Below are 21547 nucleotides of genomic sequence, written 5' to 3'. Positions count from 1 at the left end.
AAAAAATGGACACAAAAGCATGACATTATGTTTTACAAAAAAACTTTCATCCTTTAAAAGGTAAACTAAAGCTAATGTTAGACTTAAAGAATTTGAAAACTCTCACCTTATATTTATAAAGTGCGAAAATGGACTTGGAAGAGAGAGATCAATACAAAAGAATATAGTTTTCTACATGTGAAATAAATGAAGACTAATAACTATCCATGTAGTAAGTAAGAATCATAAATACAAGCTCAACACTATTCCATAACATACTAATGATGAGAATTGTAGAGGAAACGAAATTGTATGCACTCTAGGGGACACACAAGTTTGAGAAATTGAAGGCAAAAGTGACATTCTATTCTTATTGACATAAGATTGGATCCCCTTACAAAAGAGATTTTAGTTTTTCTTTCCTATTGTTCACGTTGTATTTGAAAGGCCCTATTTTGAAGGTTGAAAATTTCAATCAAGTTGTGTGTGAATCTTGTTGATGTGCAAAGTTGAAAATTTATGCTTGCTCAATCGTGGTGAAGAAGTAAGATCAACCTCTCCCTTGCCCCATAAATGAGTATCCAAGAATGGTATATGAAATAAACATCAAAACATGTACCAATCTTGGGTATGTACCAATTGTTGAGGTGTACCCATGGGCACATATAATCATGTTTTGTGGATGTTTTAACATTGGGATGTTCTGATTTTTGTATAGTAATGTTCCCTTGGACCTGCATGAAGTTTTGATCTTGGAGATGCATATGGATGCAATGATCAAGAGAATACGTCCATCCTATTCAAGAAACGAACATATGTTTCGATGGAACGCATACGAGGATGAGGCATAGATGTTACATACAAGGGCAATAAGCTTGTAATTTTTGCTATTAGTTTATATGTTTATTTCTAAAAAAAGTCAGACATTTCAATCGAAAATCTAAGAAGTTGATAAGATCTTTAAATGTTCATCAAGTAAGTTGTGGGTCCATGACAATGATGTAAAGGGAGAGGACTATGTAAAAACGCTTTAACATATTACCTCCTCCATGTTAAAGAGAACACCTTGTTATTGAGCTTGCCTCATCGTGGATTTTGCACATAGATTTGAGACCCATCTTCAAGCTTGCTTGTGTTAAAACCTTCCTCACAGAAAATTGGCACAAGTCACCAACTTTACATGCCATGTCCATGAAGATCTACAACTTTTTTCAAATAGCCTCAGAAAATGTAGACAATTGGCATGCTCGTGGGATAGGGATGGGTAGGCTGTGGGTGGGTGATCAAGATTAAACAAGACTAAGGGTTAGTTACATAACAAATTATTGTTTATGTACTAAGGCTCTAGGGGTTTTAATAATAAGGTGCCCCCCCCACCGCCCGACGTAGTTGCTCAAAGCATATAAACGTCTGGCATTGTTCCTACTTCAAAGTAAAGCGTGTAGAAGTACATTCATGGGTGGATGGGCTAACTATCTTGTTTGAGTTATAGTGAGTTTGCAATTAGGTCATTGGGCTAGTTGCTTATTTAGCAAAATGTCTAATGATGGGGCAAAACCAAATGTTTTTTTTGTGCAAAGCATTAGATTTCACATCACAATTTGTTTTTTGGACCATTATTGCTTAGAAACCACGAATGTATCAAGGGTGGTGGTCGAAGGACAAATTAGGGGGAGTAGAATAACACTCAAAAAAGATTTATAAGGCTGTTTACACCTTACTAGTGCCCAAGCGAGGATGAGAAATCTTGTCCATTTGTGGGGTTTACACCTCATATGAGCACAAATCGGGAGTAGTGTTTTGCCGCCTTGTTGGAAGCCGCCACCAGAAAAACTCTCCTAAGCACATGTAAAGGGAAAAAGCGTTGAAAAAAGCTGCAACTTCATACGAACAAAATTGTGCTGTTTTGGGGAGCAATACACGTGTAAGGAGTTGATGTTTTGAGTACTGAACGAGGCGATGTTTACTCGAAGTTGTAATTACATCCACATAAAAGCTGTATTGGGGCATCTACCAAGATTCACGCCACGTCACCTTTTTTTTTGGCTCGCTTATACCTTAAGTGCGAGGCCTTTCAACCTACTCATTTGACATTAAGGGTTCTCTACTCTAATGTGCAAAGGGTGTGTGACACGTAAGATGCTACGTGGATTTATGATGACATTTTTAAAATTTTTTCCTAGAGGTGAAACCATCAAGGCATGCATGTTGTTGTTGTAAAGAGAGAGGGGTAGCTTTTGTCTGTCCGTCTCTCTCGCTGAAGCTACTGCTGCAGCCCCTGACCTGCCGTGCAAAACGACCCTCATCACCACCAAACCCCCCTTCCATCTCTCAACGTCGTCATCATCATCATAATTGCCATCAGAACACTGCCAGCAACTACAGGATCTGCATTCTCTCTCCCATCTTCTCTCTGGCAGAGCTCAAACAATTCCTCCGGGCCTTCCAGGTATCATTTGCTTCCAGTTACCATCTCTGTTTGGTTTGCTTTTTTAGGTCAAGTAGATCTCTGTGGTTTAAGATTTATTTCTAGGTTAAGTGGATCTCCTTGCAAATTTTTTTTTTTTGCAAGGCCAAGCAGAAATATCTGCGCAAGCTGTTTGCAGGTTGAACGAACCATTTTACAGAACCGTTTTTTTCTACGTTTTCTGCACAGGAGACTTGATGAAAAGGGAGCACTAGTTTCGCAGACAGAAGTTTATCTAGGGTTTCAGCCGAGGAATATTGATGAAAGGCAGCCTGCCTGTCAACAATGTGGAGCTCGCAGGGTAGTGTCTTTGATGATCTAGGTTTCGGAGCACCAAAGGGCTGTTTTTTGCAGTTATGGAGGCGGAACTACTCCCTGCAGTCGCTGTACATTTAAATGACTTAGTTGAAGGAGAGGCAGGCTAAGATGTGCTTTGTGTCCTCGACAAAGGAGGACGACATTGCTCCCATGGATTTTCTCATGCAGCTAGTGGATGTGCTTGCGGAGAATGCAGAGCTAGCCAAGGAGAGAATCGGCTGGATATATGACCAAGGCTCTTTCAAGAGTGATGATCATCAGCATCTCAGTTTGTCTTCCTCTCAACTCCAGGGTGTGCTGGCCATGGCTCGTTTCCTTTCTCGCTGCAAAGATTTACAAAATCGCAGTGACCTGCTGGATGTTGTTCTGAGATTTCTGAAAGCTCTCCCCTCACTCTCCAGCAAAGCATCTTTTCCGAAATGGTTCACCTTTGATGCTGCATGCTTGTTTTTCATGGAAATGAGCAGTTATTTGGTGAAGATCGTAGAGTCAGGCCAAGCAGATAATGCTATGATCAGCGTTGTGATCGCCAATGTTATTGACAATATTGTCACTAGCTATGATGGAGCTGGGAGTGAAGGGCTACCTCCGGCTAGTAGAGCTTTCCTAACTGCATTGTCACATACTTGCCCACGTTTAGATGTTTCTGAAGTTGATCAGGTTAGCTCCTGCTTGCTTGAGCAATGGATTCGTCCAATGCTGACTGATACACCATCTTCTCAACAAACTTCGGTAAATGGTTTTAATGTTGAGAAGGAGGACATGTTGAAGAAACTGCCATTCAATGGAGCCAGGAGTCCCTCAAAAGACTGCACACACAGCCCTAGTCGAGAGAGTGTAGACTTTGTCGGGAAGGTAGAGGATCCTGTATTAGAAGATGAGAGTCCTAGCTCAACTCCATCAACAACACCTATGGTGGTTAGGACAACTTCCCCTTGGAAAACAGACGGAGGAGAGCAAGTTTGGTTTTCCACAATGGCAATGAATGGAAGCATGGCTGGCAGAGGCAGCCTCGACCAGCTGGGGTTGACCCGTGGCCTCAATAATGAAGCAGTGACTCTCCACCTTCTTGCTTTACAAGATGAGAATCTTCATGAACTGCAGAAACAAGGGATGGCTTTTAGGTTCTTTGTGGGCATACTAGACACAGCAGGGTCAAACACTGTGTCAAAAGAAAATGTCTTGCTCCAACTGCGGACTTCTGCGGGCAGGCAGCTGAAGGCTCTACCTTTGATACTCAAGGTGGGCTTACACATCTCTGAAGTTCTTTCAAATAGATTTGCTAGATTAATGTATTCAACTTCTATTGTTGGTGACTGTTTGTTTTTTTAATCCATAAAAACGCGATGCACATCATGGCATTGAGTTCAGCACCAGAAATTTGAGTTTGACTTTTTTTGTAAATGCAGCTAAGAAAGCTCGACTGGCCTGTTGATGGGGTTGTCTTGAAGCCAAAGATCAATGTTAAACTTCAAGTCTGCCAAGCAGCATCCACTGTCTACACAAAAAGCTATCTGCTTTTGAAGCTTGAAGGAAAGAGGCTTAGAAACATGCTCAGAGAAACACTTGCACTCTTGATTGATGTTGTGGATGCTTGTGCAATGTCACCATGGCGTAGGCTGAGAGCCTGCGAGGATCTGTTTGCTTGTGTACTTCAAAATGTGGCATGTGCAGCTTCATCATGTGGAAGCCAGGATTTAAAAGTGTTGTTACTTTGGCTGAAGACTTTGGTCTTGGCTACATGTGCTCAGGTAAGTTTGGTTCTTGTTGTTGCTGGGCATTGAGCTTAACACTGGGAAACAAATTTGTCTGAAGAAGCTTTGTTGTTTTGTGCAGGCTGACCCTTGGAGCAATAGCCAGGGTCCAATGTTTGAAAGCATTGTCAAAGCCACTTGTGAGATAATCAAATCTGGCTGGAATCTGGACCGTCCAGCAGTTGAATCATTTCTCTTGTCTTTGGCTGCAAATGTTCGAGATTGCAATGAACCGGTACTGATCTTTCTAATTCATCAACTTTCTAAGTGTTACTGTTAAGAGTTACCTGGCATGCAAAGGTCAATTGAAAGTATTAGCTCTTCCAAAATTTTAAACCCTTATCTGTTCAATTCAGAGTCACATGGGGACGGGGACGGGGACGGGGACGGGGAAGTGCCGTCCCGGGGACGGGGTCGGGAACGGCAAAAAAAAACCTCTTTTTTAAAAGCAATTTAGGAGTTGTATGCATGACATACATATAGAGACACACTTTGAATAAAATTTTACACCGAATAGACAAAAAAACAAGAGTCATTTTGAGCAAAATGCGCTAATAAAACATTGATGGCACACTGATTATGTGATTGATAGTCTGATAGATACAAAGAGATAAGTACATGCCTCATGGGCAGTGAGGGTTACAAAAAAGAGTGGGTACAAAATAGAGATACTAGATAGATCATAGATGATAGATCACAATAGATCATGCAATTCCATGCCCTTGAACCACTGCCCACTCCACGACTAGTGTAGTGGACCTCATCCCACCATGACCATGTGTGCACCGCCGGCCTCCTTCGTGAAGAGCCCGCAACGGAAGATGTGGCGGCGGCGCCTTCACCTTGAGATGCCATGAATGATGATAGTGTGAGAGAGAGGGAAGAAGGGTGCAATAGAGAGTTGCAAGTTGCCCCTTGACTCTTGAGGCTTGCAAGTCTCAAAAGGGATGGATCATGGAACTTGGAGAGAGAGAGAGAGAGAGAGAGAGATGGCTTGGAAGTTGGCACAATGTAGATAGTATAGAGAGAGAGAGAGGGCTAACTTGCCACTTGGGCCTTGAGGCTTGGACAATGGAACTTGGAACTTTGGAAGCTTGAGGCTTGAGCAATGAGGCTTGAAGCTTCAAACTTGAGTGTGGAGAAAAGTCCTAAAGTGTGCCTTCTTTTATAGCTGGAAATTTGCCCGTTTCTGGCTGTTTCTGGCCGTTTTCTGACCATTTATGACCCCTGTCTGCGTCCCCTGCCTGCGTCCCGCGTTTCGGGAACGCGTCCCCGGGACGACTGTCTGCGTCCCCCTTCTGCACGGCGTCCCTTGCGCGTCCCCGGCCGTCCCCGCGTCCCGCGTCCCTAAGGGCCGTCCCCGCGTCCCCGTGTGACTCTGATTCAATTAGGTTAATGGTCAGTAGTTGGGAAGGGCATCATTAAGGCTATTGCAGGCTTTCTATTTTGAAGAGGTGGTGGAATCTTTGTGATGTCAAAACTAGATCTTCATGTTTTATGTGTTTTGATGGAATAGTTTAAGATGGCTAAAAGTTTTAGGAATTGTAAGTTCAAGGCATCCTATCCTATACGTGCTGTATATATGGTTAGCTTCAGCACAAGGACAAGCAGGCTGTTTGTGTTTGAGTGTGGTCGTGCAATCCTGTGGAGAGGAGGCTTGAAAGATTGTCTGAGTTTGATTTTGATTCAGTTTTTGCTATGCACATTGCTATTTGCATTTTCATCAGCAACATGATACTCTTTTTTGAAGGAAGAGAAAGAGAAACAGGTCATGGCAACGATGCAGCTCAACGTAATTCGTTTTTTAGCAGACTCAGTTCTTCTTATGCACAGACCCGAAGTTGCAGAGATGATTTGTCCTCTTTTTGTAGAGAACCTAGAGGAAGGAGATGCCTCTGTACCTAGCCGTCTGCGACTACGGGTATGAAAGAGCTTGCTTGCATGCAAGCTGATTTTTTAATGGTGCAACTTTAGTTTTGTGCAGCACAAATTGTGACTAGCTAATGTTTTAAATTGCTTCATATGTTCTGGCAGCTTTTGGAAGCCGTGGCTTGCATGGCAACTTTGGGATTTGAAAAGTCATACAGAGAAACAGTTGTTCTACTTACAAGAAGTTACATGGATAAACTCTCCACCGTGGGATCTGCCCAGAGCAGGACACTAGCACCAGAGGCCACCACAGAAAGAGTAGAGGTGTAGTGACATACATGCTTCAGCATATATTGTATTTGACTTCTGCAATCATGACTTGAAAATTATTTTGATTTGACATTGTCATGTTTTGCAGACTTTGCCTGGTGCATTTCTTACTATTGCCTCTGATCTTTCCCAACCTAAATTGAGGGCAGACTATCGACAACGGTTGCTGCAGCTCTGCTCCGATGTTGGGCTAGTTGCAGAGTCAAAGAGTGGCAAGTAAGATTGGCTACTGTGGTACCTAGTTCTACGGGACCTTTGAAATGTCTTATATCCCTGAGTCCCCTTCTTCTGTTGTTAGCGACTTTCCAATTTTGTGGTTTTTGAGCATGTGAGATAAGGTCTCTCTGCAATAATGGTGTACTGTTTCTGTTGTTTCACAGGAGTGGTGCTGATTTACTAGGCCCTCTTTTACCGGCTGTCGCAGAGATTTGCTCAAACTTTGATTTCTCGGGGGCTGTAGAGCCATCTCTCTTAAAATTATTCAGGAACCTGTGGTTTTACATTGTTCTATTTGGTTTGGCACCTCCCATTCAGAAGGTACAGACAGCCTCTAAAAATGTTTCTTCGAGCATTCCCAGCTTAGGAAGTATGAGTGCTGTTGCATTGCAAGCAGTTGCGGGACCCTACATGTGGAATACCCAATGGTCTGCTGCAGTGATTCGGATTACCCAAGGAACACCTCCGCTTGTGAGTACTGTCTATACCATGATTCTAAACATAATTGGACCACTAGTTTCTTCTTTCTTTTGCTTAAGATAATGGACTCTGGTTATAATAGGTGGCGAGCTCATTGAAATGGGTGGAAGATGAACTGGAACTAAACGAGCTTCATAATCCTGGGAGTCGAAGGGGGAATAATAATGAAAAGGCAGCTTCAGCTCAGAGAGCTGCACTTTTTGCAGCTTTGAAAGACCACGTTGATATAACATCTATGAGCACAATTTCAGGTATATTGTTTTATAAAAGTTTGTAGAGTTTTTCTTGGGAAAGCTTTCTGAACTGGTGTAGAATTTGTGTTGATTAAGTCTACTGTCTATCTACCGAAATGGGACATGTCATGCATTGAGATGCGAATCTTGAGGGGATGGCTCTATGGGTAAAATTCCACGTAGTTAATGTCTAGCCCTACGGGCGATTCTGCATAGACTTGTGACAGAGATGGTGATGACTGGTGTAGCAAATTGCATTTCCTGGTCTAAGAAAATAGCTCAAAATCTGTCAAACAGGGCTGCATATGCCGCATCGATACTAGGAGTCTGGTCTATGTGCAAGAGTACAACAGGTCTATGTTTGCCTTGTTGGGAGAGTACAGCATAAAGACCTGCATGCATGAGCTGGAGGGCTGACACCATTGGCATGCCAGAAATGCCAGCATTACAGCAAATCGCCACTGGCACCTCCAATCTGCAGAGTCAGTAAATGAAACCACTGCACCTTCACCGTTGCACCGTTTATGTAATTGGCCATCATATTAGTTGTGATAACCTCTGGTCAAACTATGCTACAGACTCCATATCCTTTATTTATACTCTCTTGAATTCTTTCTTCAACCATTTCATGTACAAAGGCAGGAGAAAGCGTGCCTGCAGCCAGTCTACAAACTCCTTCCAGATGTAGATGGCTAGGCCAAGAAGGTCTATGTTATCTAGTTGAAACTGCCACCACCAAGTTGCTGCAGCACCGTCAAGGTAAATGGACACCTGAAGGACCTCAAAACTTCTGTGAGGACTCAAACTGAGTGATCCAGGCAAAAACCTCTACAGGTGAAGACTTTCTTGAGAGTATGAAAAGCAGCTTCATTGAGTTATCTAATGGAAATAACTAAACATGGATAATATGGGCTGTTTAAAACATATCATGACCTCCTTTTTGATCTAGGTAGACAATGCAACCTCATTGACACGATTGCTTCAGCCATTCAATTACTGACACCTCTTGATTCTCCCCACCCTCTGTCACATGCACTCTGCATTGTAGTGCATGGTGACAAGATGGCTCATCATCAGTGCAACACTGTACAGCATTAGAACCCTTTAGGATTTGATATTTGTCGTACGTCGTGACCCCATTGTAATCCTCAGTCCAGGATATGTCAGGCACGAGTTACGTAGGTCATTCCTCAACCTCAGAGAGAGAGAGAGTCAGTCAGTCAGTCAAAGTTCCTTAACCCACTTGGAGAGAATCATTCATGCATATAGAAGTCATAGAAGCCTGAGTTTGCATCAGGACATGTTTGCATTTTGCATAGCATTCATCCCATATGCATTTAGACCACCTAGACCATTGCAGAAGCCTCAAAATATTATCTGGTATTTTTTTCATATTTTATAGTATTTATTTGGCATTTTTTCACATTATTATCACCATTATTCATTTATTTGCAAGACATGAAGCAGTTGGCCAGTTTCAGCCAGCCAATTTGCTCATGTAGTGCATATAAATAGCATCACTTGCTCATCCCATCAATCATCTCATATCATTCAGCCATCAAGCCTTCAAGCGCTTCATCCTTCAGCATAAGGAGCATTAACGCTTGAGCATTTAGCACATCATCAACAAAACTGTTGGGTGTTGGACTCACACACTCACACACACAAACCTGCACATTAGGGTTAGGTGCAAGGTTGAGAAGCTCACACACAGAAATGAGAGAGAGAGAGAGAGAGCCAAAAGTGTGGTATCCACAAAATGCAAGTCAACCCTTGCATGTGTGCCACATCCATATAATATAGAACTACAAAATATTATATGTGTCCTTTCACACTTGATGTCCAAGGGGAAAAACCACATGGGAAAAAGTGCCCTTGGTTAAGCCCTGTTCACACATAGCACTACTATAAGTGAGCATATGCCTACAAATCCCCCCTGTAGTGGAAGTGTGAACCTGTACAAGGGTAGCAGATCACTCTCTGTATGAGAGTAAGCCCAAAGCTTTGCGGAAAGCTTCAAACTTTTCTCGAGGTAAAGCCTTTGTGAATAGATCTGCAACATTATCCTGTGTAGGGCAATAAGATAAACTGATCTCCCCTGCATGTAGCCTCTCTCTGACATAGTGATAATGAATTTCTATGTGCTTGGTACGTGCATGAAATACTGGATTTCGTGCCACGGCCATAGCACTCTGGCTATCAGTGAGAATGGTGGTGGGTGTCTGCTGACACTCACAAAGATCAGCCAATAGTCTCCTCAACCATACACAATCTACTGTAGCTGTAAAGACTGCCCTGTACTCAGCCTCACAAGTAGATGTAGCAACAGTGGGTTGCTTTTTACTCAACTAAGATATGCATGAGCTGCCAAGAAAAAAACAATTCCCACTGGTGGATTGCCTGGTGTCATAATCACCAGCCCAATCTGAATCACTGTATGCATAAAGCTGCAAGCTGCCCCCCCTGGGATAGAACAAACCAAGATCCAGGGTACCCTTAAGATATCGAAAAATGCGTTTGATTGCTTGCCAATGCTTTGTGCCTGGGCTGTGCATGAATTTGCTCAACAAAGACACCCCAAAAGATATGTCTGGCCTCGTGTTACACAAGTAAATAAGGCATCCCACTGCCTGGCTATAAAGGCCGGCCTCAAAAGGCTCTCCAATATCATGCATAGTAAGCCTTACACCTGGTTCTACCGGAGTAGAAATGGGCTTACATTCATCCATGTGAAACCTTTTTAGCAAACTTTTTATGTACTTAGTTTGCTGCAGAACAATGCCATCATCTGTATGCATAAACTGTATGCCGAGATAGTAGTGTAAAGGCCCCAAATCTGACATATCAAATTCAGCTTTCAAATCAGCTTTGAAATCTGAAATTTGTGCTTTGCTTGTACCTGTAATGAGCATGTCATCTACATACAAGATGACTATGAGAATATCGGCATCGGTTTTCTTCACATATAATGTGCTTTCAGCTGGACTATTCTCATAACCTTGGCTGGTCAGATGAGCATGTATCTTATTATACCAAGCTCTTGGAGCTTGTTTTAACCCAGACAATGCTTTGTGCAACCTGCATACTTTATGTTCCTCACCAGGAACTACAAAACCAATGGGCTGATTTACATATACTTCCTCCTGTAAATCCCCATTTAAGAATGCAGTTTTGATATCCAATTGATGCACTTTCCATCCTTTATGAGCAGCCAATGCAATCACAGATCTTATTGTGGTCATTCTCGAAGTAGGAGCAAAAGTTTCTTCATAATCTATTCCCTTTTTCTGGGAGTAGCCTTTAGCCACAAGTCTTGCTTTGTACCTGTCAATAGTACCATCAGACTTTCTTTTGACTTTATACACCCACTTTGTGCCAATTACATGCTTGCCTTTAGGCAATTCCACAAGATCCCATGTATTATTCTTCATGATAGAAGAAATTTCAGCTTGCATAGCTTGCAACCAATGCTCATTCTCATGTGCTTCTTCATAAGAAGAAGGCTCTTCTGAATCAAAGAGACCACCCATTGCGAATGCAGACTCCTCACGATGTACATTCAAGGCATGGCTGGAACTAGCCCTTGTTCTACCTGTGAGTGGAGCTGCAAGTTTGCTTTCTTGCAAAGTTTTCAGCAACCATCTTGGCACTGACTTGGCTGTGTCTATGGCTGTTTGCTCTTCCCTGACAAGATCTTCCACTTCTTCCTCAGAAGGGGGCTGAATGGCTGGCTGGTCCACATGTTCTACATGTGGATTTTCTTGTGTAGGGGCTGGCTGATCTGAATCCCCCCTAATTGCAATGGGTAAAAGTCCATCAAACATGTCCTGTATGCCTGTATCATTGCTTTTATACAAGCTGACCATGGGCTGTTCCGAATTTTCAGCAAATACCACATCTCTACTCACAAAAATCCTTCGTGTAGTTGGATTATAAAGACGGTATCCTTTGCTTTCATTGCTGTAGCCCACAAAAATGCATTTAATTGCTTTGTCATCAAGCTTTGTTCGGAGTTGTTCTGGCACATGTGCATATGCCAAACACCCAAATGTACGCATATAATCCACTGTTGGCTTTCGGCTATACCAAGCCTCAAATGGTGTTATGGTTTTCAAAGCTTTTGTTGGACACCTGTTCAACACATGAGTTGCACACATTATAGCTTCCATCCAGAATTTGTGAGGCAACTTTTGTGCTTTCATCATGCATCTTGCCATCTCCATGAGAGATCTATTTTTCCTCTCAGCTACACCATTCTGCTGCGGTGTATAAGGCACAGTACATTGGTGTTTGATGCCCTTTTGAAGCATATAATCCTTGAATGCATTTGACATGTATTCTCCACCTCTATCTGAGCGGAGTGTTTGGACTTTACATGCACACATATTTTCAGCCATTGCTACAAAGTGTCGAAAGCATGTAAACACATCTTCTTTTGCTTTCAAAGGGTAAGCCCAAGCAAACCTGGAGTAGTCATCAATGAATGTGACGAAGTAAAGATGCCCCCCTATGGATGGTGTCCGCATTGGACCACATACATCACTATGTATGAGCTGTAATTTATTTTCAGCTCTAACAGCTCCATCTTTGGGGAATGGTTTTCGTTGCATCTTTCCCAAAATACACCCCTCACATACATGTCTCGGTGGAGACTCAAGAGGCGGCATATTATCAACCATATGATGCTTCTGCAAAAGCATCAAACTCTGAAAATTTACATGCCCAAAACGAGCATGCCATAGCTCTGCATGATGCATAGCAGGAGTGTGGGCAGCCACTGTATTTGCATCATAAGTGCGCTTGTCATAGCTGTCCAGCTTATACAAGCCTTTGTATCGTGTTCCAGAAGTGACTATTTCATAACCCTTTGATGGGTCTTTTACCAAACACTTCCCATCTTCAAATTCAACCTTTAAACCTTGGTCGTTTATGGCTGAGACGGAGAGCAGATTTTTCTTTATCCCTGGAACATACAATACATTTTTCATACATATATTGGCACCATTGGCTGCAATAAGTATGACATTACCAATTCCCTTTACTGGATATGTGGTATGATCTGCACATGATACAGTGCGGCCATTTGAAGCATAAACTAAGTGCTGAAATACATCTTTGCATGAAGTGATGTGGCTCGAAGCACCACTATCAAAATACCATGATGCATTCTGTCTGTCAGATGCAATGCAAGACATATCAGTGTCTGAAGCACCTGGTGTGTCACTAGTGCATGTGACCAAAAAAGTGTACTCTTCCTGGATTACATTAGCTGACTGCTGTGCTTTGTCATCCGAAGAGTCTGCTACTGCATTGCCTGCTTCTTTCTTTTTCTCTTTTGCAATCCTTTTCCTACATTCACTGATGTAGTGTCCAGGCTTATGGCAGTAGTGACATTTGCCCTTCTTTTTTGGGCTTGTTTGCATCCCCTTTGTCAGACTTTTCACCACTAGAAGAGGGCTGTCCATGACCAGCCTTGTTAGACTGTTGTCCCCCATGCTTAAAGCTCTTTGCTTTACCCTTTTCCTTGGCTGTAAATGCCTTTTCTCCACCACGGTTGCTCGATATGTTTGCTCTTGTTTGCTCTTCCTGCAAGAGTAAACCCACGAGCTCTTCAAAAGTGACGGGATCACCACCTCCTCTCATTGAGAGGTTGAGAGAGGTGTGAAAACCCAAGTAGGAAGGCGGTAAAGAATGTAGAGTGTTGGTGACCATCTGTCTGTCTGGGATAACCTCATCAATGTTGAGCAAATGTTCCTGCAAATCTTTCACTTTGGTGAGATGATCTGCCATAGAGTCACCCTCATCCATAGAAAGAAGATCCAATTGCCTCTTCAAGTAGGCAACTCTTGCCTCGTTGCGTACCTGATACATTGCTTCCAATGTGTCCCATGCAAGCTTCGATGTCTTGCACGAACGAATGTGCGGAATAATAGTCCTTTTCACTGAAAGGGCTATCAATGACATGGCCTGTGCATCTCTAGAGTCCCATCTCTTCTGCTCTTGTGTGGGAGCAGGATCTGCATCAGGAGCTCTTTGAGCACCTCCCCTTTGAGGCGTGGCTGGCTGAATGGTATGTGGGCGTGTGTCATCACCACACACGATGCCCCAAAGCCCTTTGGCTACCAGCAAATTACGGATCATAAAACTCCAGAGGGAGTAGTTAGATCCATCCAGCTTGTCCTCCTGGGTGAGCACACCAAATACATCTGTAGCATTCTGTGCCATGTCAACAAAGTATAACTGCAAGCAAACCAAGCACCAATGTGCACTGCCAGGCAACCAAATGTCCTGTGCAAATGTATGCCTGCAAACCAAAGCAAGTGTAAACCTGCACCAAATTGTCCAATTACACTCAATGTGTATACATACGCGACAAATCGCAGCTGTAATGCCCAATTACATGCTCCAATCAGAAAATCCCCAATTTTTATGCACTCCAATCGCTTCAATGTGCATCTAATTTGCCAATTTCCTCAAAAGCCCCAAATTTCTGCAAATGTATGAGCTTCAATTTGCCAATTTTGACCTCAATTTTGAAAACCCCCAAATTTCTGCAAATTAGAGAGGTTCAATTTGCTGATTTTGACCTCAATTTTGAAAACCCCCAAATTTCATCTGCAATTTTCTTTTCAATCTGATTGCACAGTATTTATTGTCTGCAAAATCGGCATATGACCTGCACTGCAATGGCTGCAGATTTTGTATTTGGGTTTGATAAAAAATTTTGACAGAGAAATACCTTCAGGCTTGCAGAGTGTAGGCTGGGAGCACACAGTCGAGTGGCCTGCTAGGCACACGGAGGCAGCTGGACGGCGGATGGCTGAAGGCGTGCTGTGTTGGCCAGGCGAGCTGGTGGCGGGCAGCAGTGGAGCTAGGCGAAGGCGGCGAACAAAGACCACTATGCAGTCGTGGGTAGCGCTGGGAGTTGATGATGCGCTGGCGTTGAACAAAGGCCACGGGGTAGCGCGCACGGAGGCCGGAGCAGACGGCGAGTACTGGGTAGACGGACGGAACAGCGACGGGGCCTGGAACGGAAAGGTGTGGAACGTCGACGTAGCAGAGACGGCGGGGCAACACACGGTGGGCCGGCGGGTGCTTCGACGGGACGAAGGCGGCACGTGGGCGTCGTCGAAGCTGGGCGACGGCGGGCGTCAGTCGGGAGCAGAACGGTCGTCGACGGCCGGCGGCTGCTGTGCCGGAGCAGAACGTCGACGGAGGTGTAGACGGCGGCCTTGGACTAGCGACGGGCGACGGCCAGAGGAGGAACGTCAACGGTCGGAACGGTGACGGAGCTGGTCGGCGCCGACTGCGGAGGAGGTGCCGCCCGGGAGGCTGGGCGGAGGTGGTGGGCTCCCCACTAGTGCCGCCCGTATTTGGCGGCCGGACGGTGGAGGAGTTGGACGGAACTTCGGACGGAAGCCACGGACGGACGGACGTCGACGGAAAAACACAGCATCGACGGAAATTCACAGTCGACGGAAAAAACACAGCGTCGACGGAATTTCACAGTTTTTTTCTGCAGTTTCTGCACAGCCACCACTCCAAGGCCAGCTCCCAGCTCCCAGCTCTGATACCAAATGTTGGGTGTTGGACTCACACACTCACACACACAAACCTGCACATTAGGGTTAGGTGCAAGGTTGAGAAGCTCACACACACAAATGAGAGAGAGAGAGAGAGAGAGAGAGCCAAAAGTGTGGTATCCACAAAATGCAAGTCAACCCTTGCATGTGTGCCACATCCATATAATATAGAACTACAAAATATTATATGTGTCCTTTCACACTTGATGTCCAAGGGGAAAAACCACATGGGAAAAAGTGCCCTTGGTTAAGCCCTGTTCACACATAGCACTACTATAAGTGAGCATATGCCTACAAAAACGCAGCAGCATTCAGCATTTAGCCTATACAATACCTTGCGTTTTCAGCATCTACACAATTTTCAGCATTCATATTGTAAAGCTTTTATAGCTTTATTAACATGATTAAGACTTAATCAATGAACATAAGACAAATGCTGCAGGAAAAGACTGAGTGATTGCATTGAGACGGGGGCCTTTCTTAAATGTCTTTAATGAATAGACATGTCCTTTGATAGTGACCCATGTGCAAGGATGTGACCCTTCACAGGTGTCTTTACAGTTAATTAGGGATTAAGGAGTAATTAGGGGAGATTAAGAGAGCTAGTCACAATCGTGACATTCTCTCCCACTTAAAATAAGAGTCCGGCTAAGAAGAGATGGTTGTCTTTGAAAGAATTTGTGACTTGGTTGAACACAATGCTTATCAATACACTTAAATACACTAAGATTTGATGGACACTTACTCAAATACAAGAAGTAATTTGTTGAATTGACAAGAGACACACAATGAGCTGGAACGGTCGGCCCCTCCCTCAAATAAAGTATAACAATGCATATGAATACAGCATTGCAAACAAGTGGTTGTCAAACAATGAGCTGGAACGGTCGGCCCCTCCCTCAAATAAAGTATATTGATCTTGGGAGAATCAAGTACATAGTGTCATGGGCATTTTTGACCAGATTTCCATACCAATGCATATGAATATAGCATTGCAAACAAGTGGTTGTCAAATGACTGAGGGCATCGGCAACCACATTGGTAAGACCAGGAACATACTCAATTGTCATATGAAAATTGGCTAAGAATTCGACGCAACGCGCTTGCCTAGCATTCATAACTGGGTGCGTGAATATGTATTTCAAAGAATGATGATTTTTTTTCACCACTGAATCCGAACCAAGGAGAGAATGTTTCCATGCACAATCGGCATGAACAATAGCCAAAAATTCTTGTCATATATTGGGTATCTTACTTGAATCGTAGAGTGCTTGTGACTGTCAAATGCAATAGCACGTCCTTGTTGCATCAAGACGGCACCAGTGGCAATATCAGAAGTATCCGTATAAACATCAAAAGGGAGAGTAGGGTCAGGAATAGCCATGATAGGAGTTGTGGTCAAAGCTGTCTTTAATCTTTCAAAAGCTTGTGTTGCGGCTTCAGTCCACTGGAATGCAGGAGCGGACTTCAAAAGTTCTATGAGAGGAGCAGCTATTTCCGAAAATCGATGAACCTTTGTGTGATAGAAGTTGGCAAGTCCCAAGAAAGAACGAACATCATGATGTTTGTGAATTGACAATAACCTGTATTTTCTTCGAATCCACAGAAATACCGTCTGCTGAAACAACATGTCCGAGGTATTCCAAGGATGTTTTGAAGAATTCACTTTTGCCTGGATTAATGTAAAGAGCATTGTTACGAAGCACCTGGAAGACGATCTTAAGATGTGCCTTGTGGTCTTCCATAGTATGATTGAACACCAGGATGTCGTCAAGATAGATAATAATGAACTTGTCCAGAAAAGGACGAAAAAGATCGTTCATCAGACCCATAAATGTTGCAGGGGCATTGGTTAACCCGAATGGCATGACCAGGTACTCGTAATGACCATATTTTGTGCGAAAAGCTGTCTTATATTCATCACCTTCGCAAATGCAAATCTGATGATATCCAGACTTATGATCAATAAGGGCACGATAGTCGATGCAAAGGCGCATAGACTTATCCTTCTTTTTCACCAAAAGTACTGGAGCTCCAAAAGGGCTTTTGCTTGGTCGAATATGTTCTTTCTCCAAAAGTTCAGTAAGTTGTCGCTGTATCTCCTGAGATTCCGTAAAAGAAACTCGATATGGAGCACGAGTAGGTGGAGCACTGCCAGGAAGGAGATCAATAGCATGGTCAATTGGTTGTCGAGGTGGGAGAACCGCAAGAAGTTCCTGAGGAAAAAGATCCAAGTATGGAGCAAAGAAAGGTTGCGTGTAAGGAGGGGGGCACACTCACTGGAACAGGGGCAGAGACCGGTGGAGAACCACAGGTAGGAGAGGGCACTATGGACTGTGAGGGTGTATCCTATAAATAACTGAATTCATAGGTTTCCTCTGCCATAAGCTGTCGGAGAAGAGGGTAATGTGTGTCCACGTGATCTGGGAGGTGCTCTTAAACCCGTAAAAAGTGATATTGGCCCCTGATGAGTGGAGAGCACGCAAAAAATTGAGGTGACGGGTTTTCGATATTCTAATGCGCCACATTATGTGAGATTTTAATGCCCAAGAAAATGGAAAAATCACATCCGAAGAAGATTGCCATAAATAAGGTTGCTGCTGTAGGAGAAGCACCAAGGAGATGGTAGCTGGCAATCATACGTAAATCTGCAACGGAAAGCGGCTGGTCCAAGCAAAGGTAATGGACAGCAGGAACCACACGTCCAAGAGGCTGAGGCAGGCTGAAGACGTGGAGAAATGAGGCGGCTGCTGCAGGCTAGCACACAGGTGCATGCTGAAAACTGCCGAGCAGTTGTGCCGGGTGGTGAGGAAGCCCGTAAAGATTTATTTTTGCTTGAATACGTGGCGCTTAGAACCTTAGACCCAACCTTTGAGAGTGGCTATTACGCGCGTTTGTTTTTTTTAAATTAAAAAAAAGCAAATCGGCGTGCGCTTCTCAACGGGCAGTTGGCTGGGGAAAAATCCATGAAGGGATGCAACTATTCAATGGAGGGGTGCTTGTCCATGAAAGGGTGCAGGCTGAAGAGGTAAGCCTCCGTGTTGAGGGGGTGCATGCTGTCTTGCCTCTATTCAAGAGTTTTCTGCATATGGCTGGCCCGACATTAATCAGCAAAAATTGGGAGTTTGGGGCTGAATTTGATGGGGCATTCTCTCTTGCTCTTCCATTCAATACTTGCTACACCCAATTTTAGGGTTTGGGCTACTTGATTTTAGGGTCAGGGTTAGGGTTTGGGCATGTCACAAGGCGGAAAAAGTTTACCACTGAAAAGCTTTTATAGCTTTATTAACATGATTAAGACTTAATTTCAATGGTTATGTCCTTAGGACTTAGGAGTGTGTCTTTAATGAATAGGCATGTCCTTTGATAGTGACCCATGTGCAAGGGTGTGACCCTTCATAGGTGTCTTTACAGTTAATTAGGGATTAAGGAGTAATTAGGGAGAGATTAAGAGAGTTAGTCACAATCGTGACACATCATCATCGTTTTGCTACAACCCTTCTGGTGAAGGTAAAACTCACGCATTCATTCATTTTCAGCATTCATTCACAGCCTAGAAACAGTCCCAATCAGCCCATATCTCAGCCTCAGATTTGCAGCCTTCTTACATTCCATTGGAAGAGTGCATAGGCTTGAGATCGGTCGTCATTGGTGCTTCTACAGCCGTGTACAGTTCAGCCTGACTCTTGGTCTTTCATAGATCTTGTGTTTGGCTTATCTACAGTCCAAAGTCACTCTCTTCAAAGACAGAAAAGTCATGCATTGAGACTTCGAGTCCAACTTGGAGCGATGCTCCTTAGGTAATGTACATACGCTGAACAACCAAATACCCGCAAATGAACAACAGAGGGCTTCTTACCATGGAAAGCCTCATATGGAGTTTTATTTGGAAGAGCAGCAGTAGGAGACCTGTTCTGAATATAGACAGCAGTAGAAGCCGCCTCAGCCTAGAAACGTTGAGGTAAAGAAGAATGCTCAAGCATAGCACGGGCCATCTCCATGATAGTCCTATTCTTCCTCTCTACAACTCCATTCTGTGATGGAGTATATGCTGTAGTAAGTTGTCTCCGAATGCCATGATCCTTGCAATATTATAGTTGAAGCCATCCAACTTTGCAGATTCAGAGAACATACGAAGAGTAGTCGGGCAAGCCATCACTAAAAAACTCGAGCTCAATCTCAGAAGAAAAAACACACACCCCTCAGAAGAAGGAAGTGTTCTCCACAGGTACCGGATGCCATCAAGTGTCAAATCAGCAAACCGACTTCTGCAAATAACCTGTAGATGAAGAAACGCAGCACAAACAGTACTGCTGCCCTGAAACAGAGCAGGCCAACAGCTGTACAGGAGTCCCAGGGGTCAAATCTGATGAAGATTGACCACAAATCTGCAATGGTGAAGCACCTGGAAGAGGGCAGACTGACCAAGAGCAGAACTGAGAAAGAACGCAGAAGAGAAGGTGCTGAAAACAGGGCAGAAACTGGGGCAGCAGAGTAAACTCTGAACCTAGAGCGATGATAATATGAAATAGTGCATTGAGCGGAAGCAAGGTAAGCACTAGAGTGTGCTGGTCTGAGATGTGCAAGAGAGAGAGAGAGAAATGAAATGAAATGTTATATTAACGTCTTCAAAAGGCCAAAGTGACCTATGAGACCAAAGTTACAACCATGTGACATCTGATACACTGTCTGGAAAAGAAAAGAAAGAACTGAAGGTAAGTATCTAGCCCTACAATACATCAGTAGGGAGCATCCAGAAGTAGCAACTAGGGAGAGTGGGACGCTAATGCTACTAGTCAAAATGGGGTACATGAGTACATGGATACATGAATACATGAATATGGGGGAGTACAAAAGTGACAGTGAGTACAACAGTATATGGCTGGAGTGGTAATCATTCTAGGAGCGGTCTCTGCCGGATGGCCTAGATATCTGCCATAGTGAGATGCCTGGTCGGACGAGCCCGATGCCTCGCAATGATGCTCTGAATCCTCCGGTGTAGGCACCGTCTCCGATGTGAGGATCCGTGAACCCTTGGGCGTCTGGATCTGCCCAACTAGATAGCTCTCTCAACTAGAGTCCCACGGGGTGCCTGCTGCTGGGCTGTCGGTTGTGTGTCCTCCCGGGTAGTCCCTCTAAAGAAGTCAGTAATCTGTCTTTGTGTCGGGTGTCTGCTCTTGATAATGGACTCTCTGAGCTTGCGGATCTCCAGGAGATAAAAACCCAAGCATCTCTGATCACAATAGTCCATGACTCTAGCCAGTGGTCCAAATCCCTCTCTGAAAAGGCAATGGTAGCGCCCTCGAATCTCATAATATGCTGTGCAGCGAGACAGATGTAGTGCTCCTCCGTCTGGAAGGGTGGAAGTCTGTCTAAACTGAACCCATGGAGCTCAAACCAGGATGCTATCTGCGCATAACAAAATGAAGTGTCTCCCTCCATGGCTAGCTGATGAGAGGACTCTAAAGCAAGTCGTGCATACCGGTGTTGGGGAAGCTCCCAGGTGCTATGAATGAAGGACACTAATCTGGCGAGGCCTTAGCCGGAATCATCCTGGAGATCATGGACACAAGTGGTCTCTCCATCGATCTCAATCCATCGTATGTGCGTCCTTATCAACTGTGACGATCTAGGCTAGGCCGCTAGATTTGTACTCCATATAGCATCGCCGATGTGACCAGCATGTCAAAAAGCCACAGCTTAGTGATGGCTCCTGAAACTGTACCTGTGAGCACATCCTCTCTAGACCTCCTAGTGCTGCATATCCTCTAGTCAGTCTGGCCTGTGCTGCCCCCCTCATGGAAAATGTGGGCCCAGTGAACCCAAGATATGTATATGAGTCAACATACTCTACTGTCTTCTGCCCATATGTGAAAATAGGCGCTGATCTCCAAACCCACTGCGCTGTAGTATTGAACACCATAACCTTGGTCTTACCAAGGTTAACTGAGTCTGCTATAAGCACAATATCATCAGCATATAAGAGTAGAGGTATCCAAGTGCCAGCCAACTGGGCTCCTCTGTCCCCTCGTGTCTCAATATAATCAGAGATCTCATCAATGTATAGTCCAAATAGAGTCGGAGAGAGCGGGCAGCCTTGTTTCACCCCTATAGTGGAATGTACTGGCTGAGAGAGACCCTCTGAAGTCCGCACTTGCCCAACTACTGTCTCATAAAGTGCCATAATACCCCAAATGAGCTCACATGGAACCCCCAAGTCTTGCAGCCTGCACATCAGTCTCGCTCTGGGCACTGTGTCAAAGGCCTTGCAGAAATCCACAAAGCCACCGTAGATCCTCTTCCCATGTGCTCTGCCCT

General features: G+C 44.1%; 1 protein-coding gene across 4 annotated transcripts in view; it reads left to right on the top strand.

The window, feature by feature from the left end:
• The first annotated feature begins 2172 nt into the window (after positions 1–2172).
• Positions 2173–21547, top strand: part of LOC147622028 (Phosphatidylinositol 3- and 4-kinase family protein) — a 71733-nt gene continuing 52358 nt past the window's right edge. For 3 of the 4 annotated variants that reach the window (XR_015269636.1, XR_015269637.1, XM_086823104.1), the window contains exons 1-9: positions 2190–2428; positions 2636–4006; positions 4174–4515; positions 4601–4753; positions 6269–6439; positions 6553–6711; positions 6806–6933; positions 7098–7404; positions 7496–7664. Coding sequence is in view for 2 of the 4 variants with exons in the window: in XM_086823104.1 (XP_086679230.1) it covers positions 2873–4006; positions 4174–4515; positions 4601–4753; positions 6269–6439; positions 6553–6711; positions 6806–6933; positions 7098–7404; positions 7496–7664 (2563 nt within the window). In the remaining 2 variants the exon portion in view is untranslated. Of the gene's footprint in view, positions 2429–2635; positions 4007–4173; positions 4516–4600; positions 4754–6268; positions 6440–6552; positions 6712–6805; positions 6934–7097; positions 7405–7495; positions 7665–21547 lie in introns of all 4 variants that reach the window. The other variant, XM_086823102.1, reaches the window with a different exon arrangement.

This window comes from Cibotium barometz, chromosome 29 (genome assembly GCF_041138505.1).
Source record: "Cibotium barometz isolate CiBa-2024 chromosome 29, ASM4113850v1, whole genome shotgun sequence".
Taxonomy (NCBI): domain Eukaryota; kingdom Viridiplantae; phylum Streptophyta; class Polypodiopsida; order Cyatheales; family Cibotiaceae; genus Cibotium; species Cibotium barometz.
Note: the sequence above shows the minus strand (reverse complement) of the source record. Positions and strands in the feature narration are given on the sequence as shown.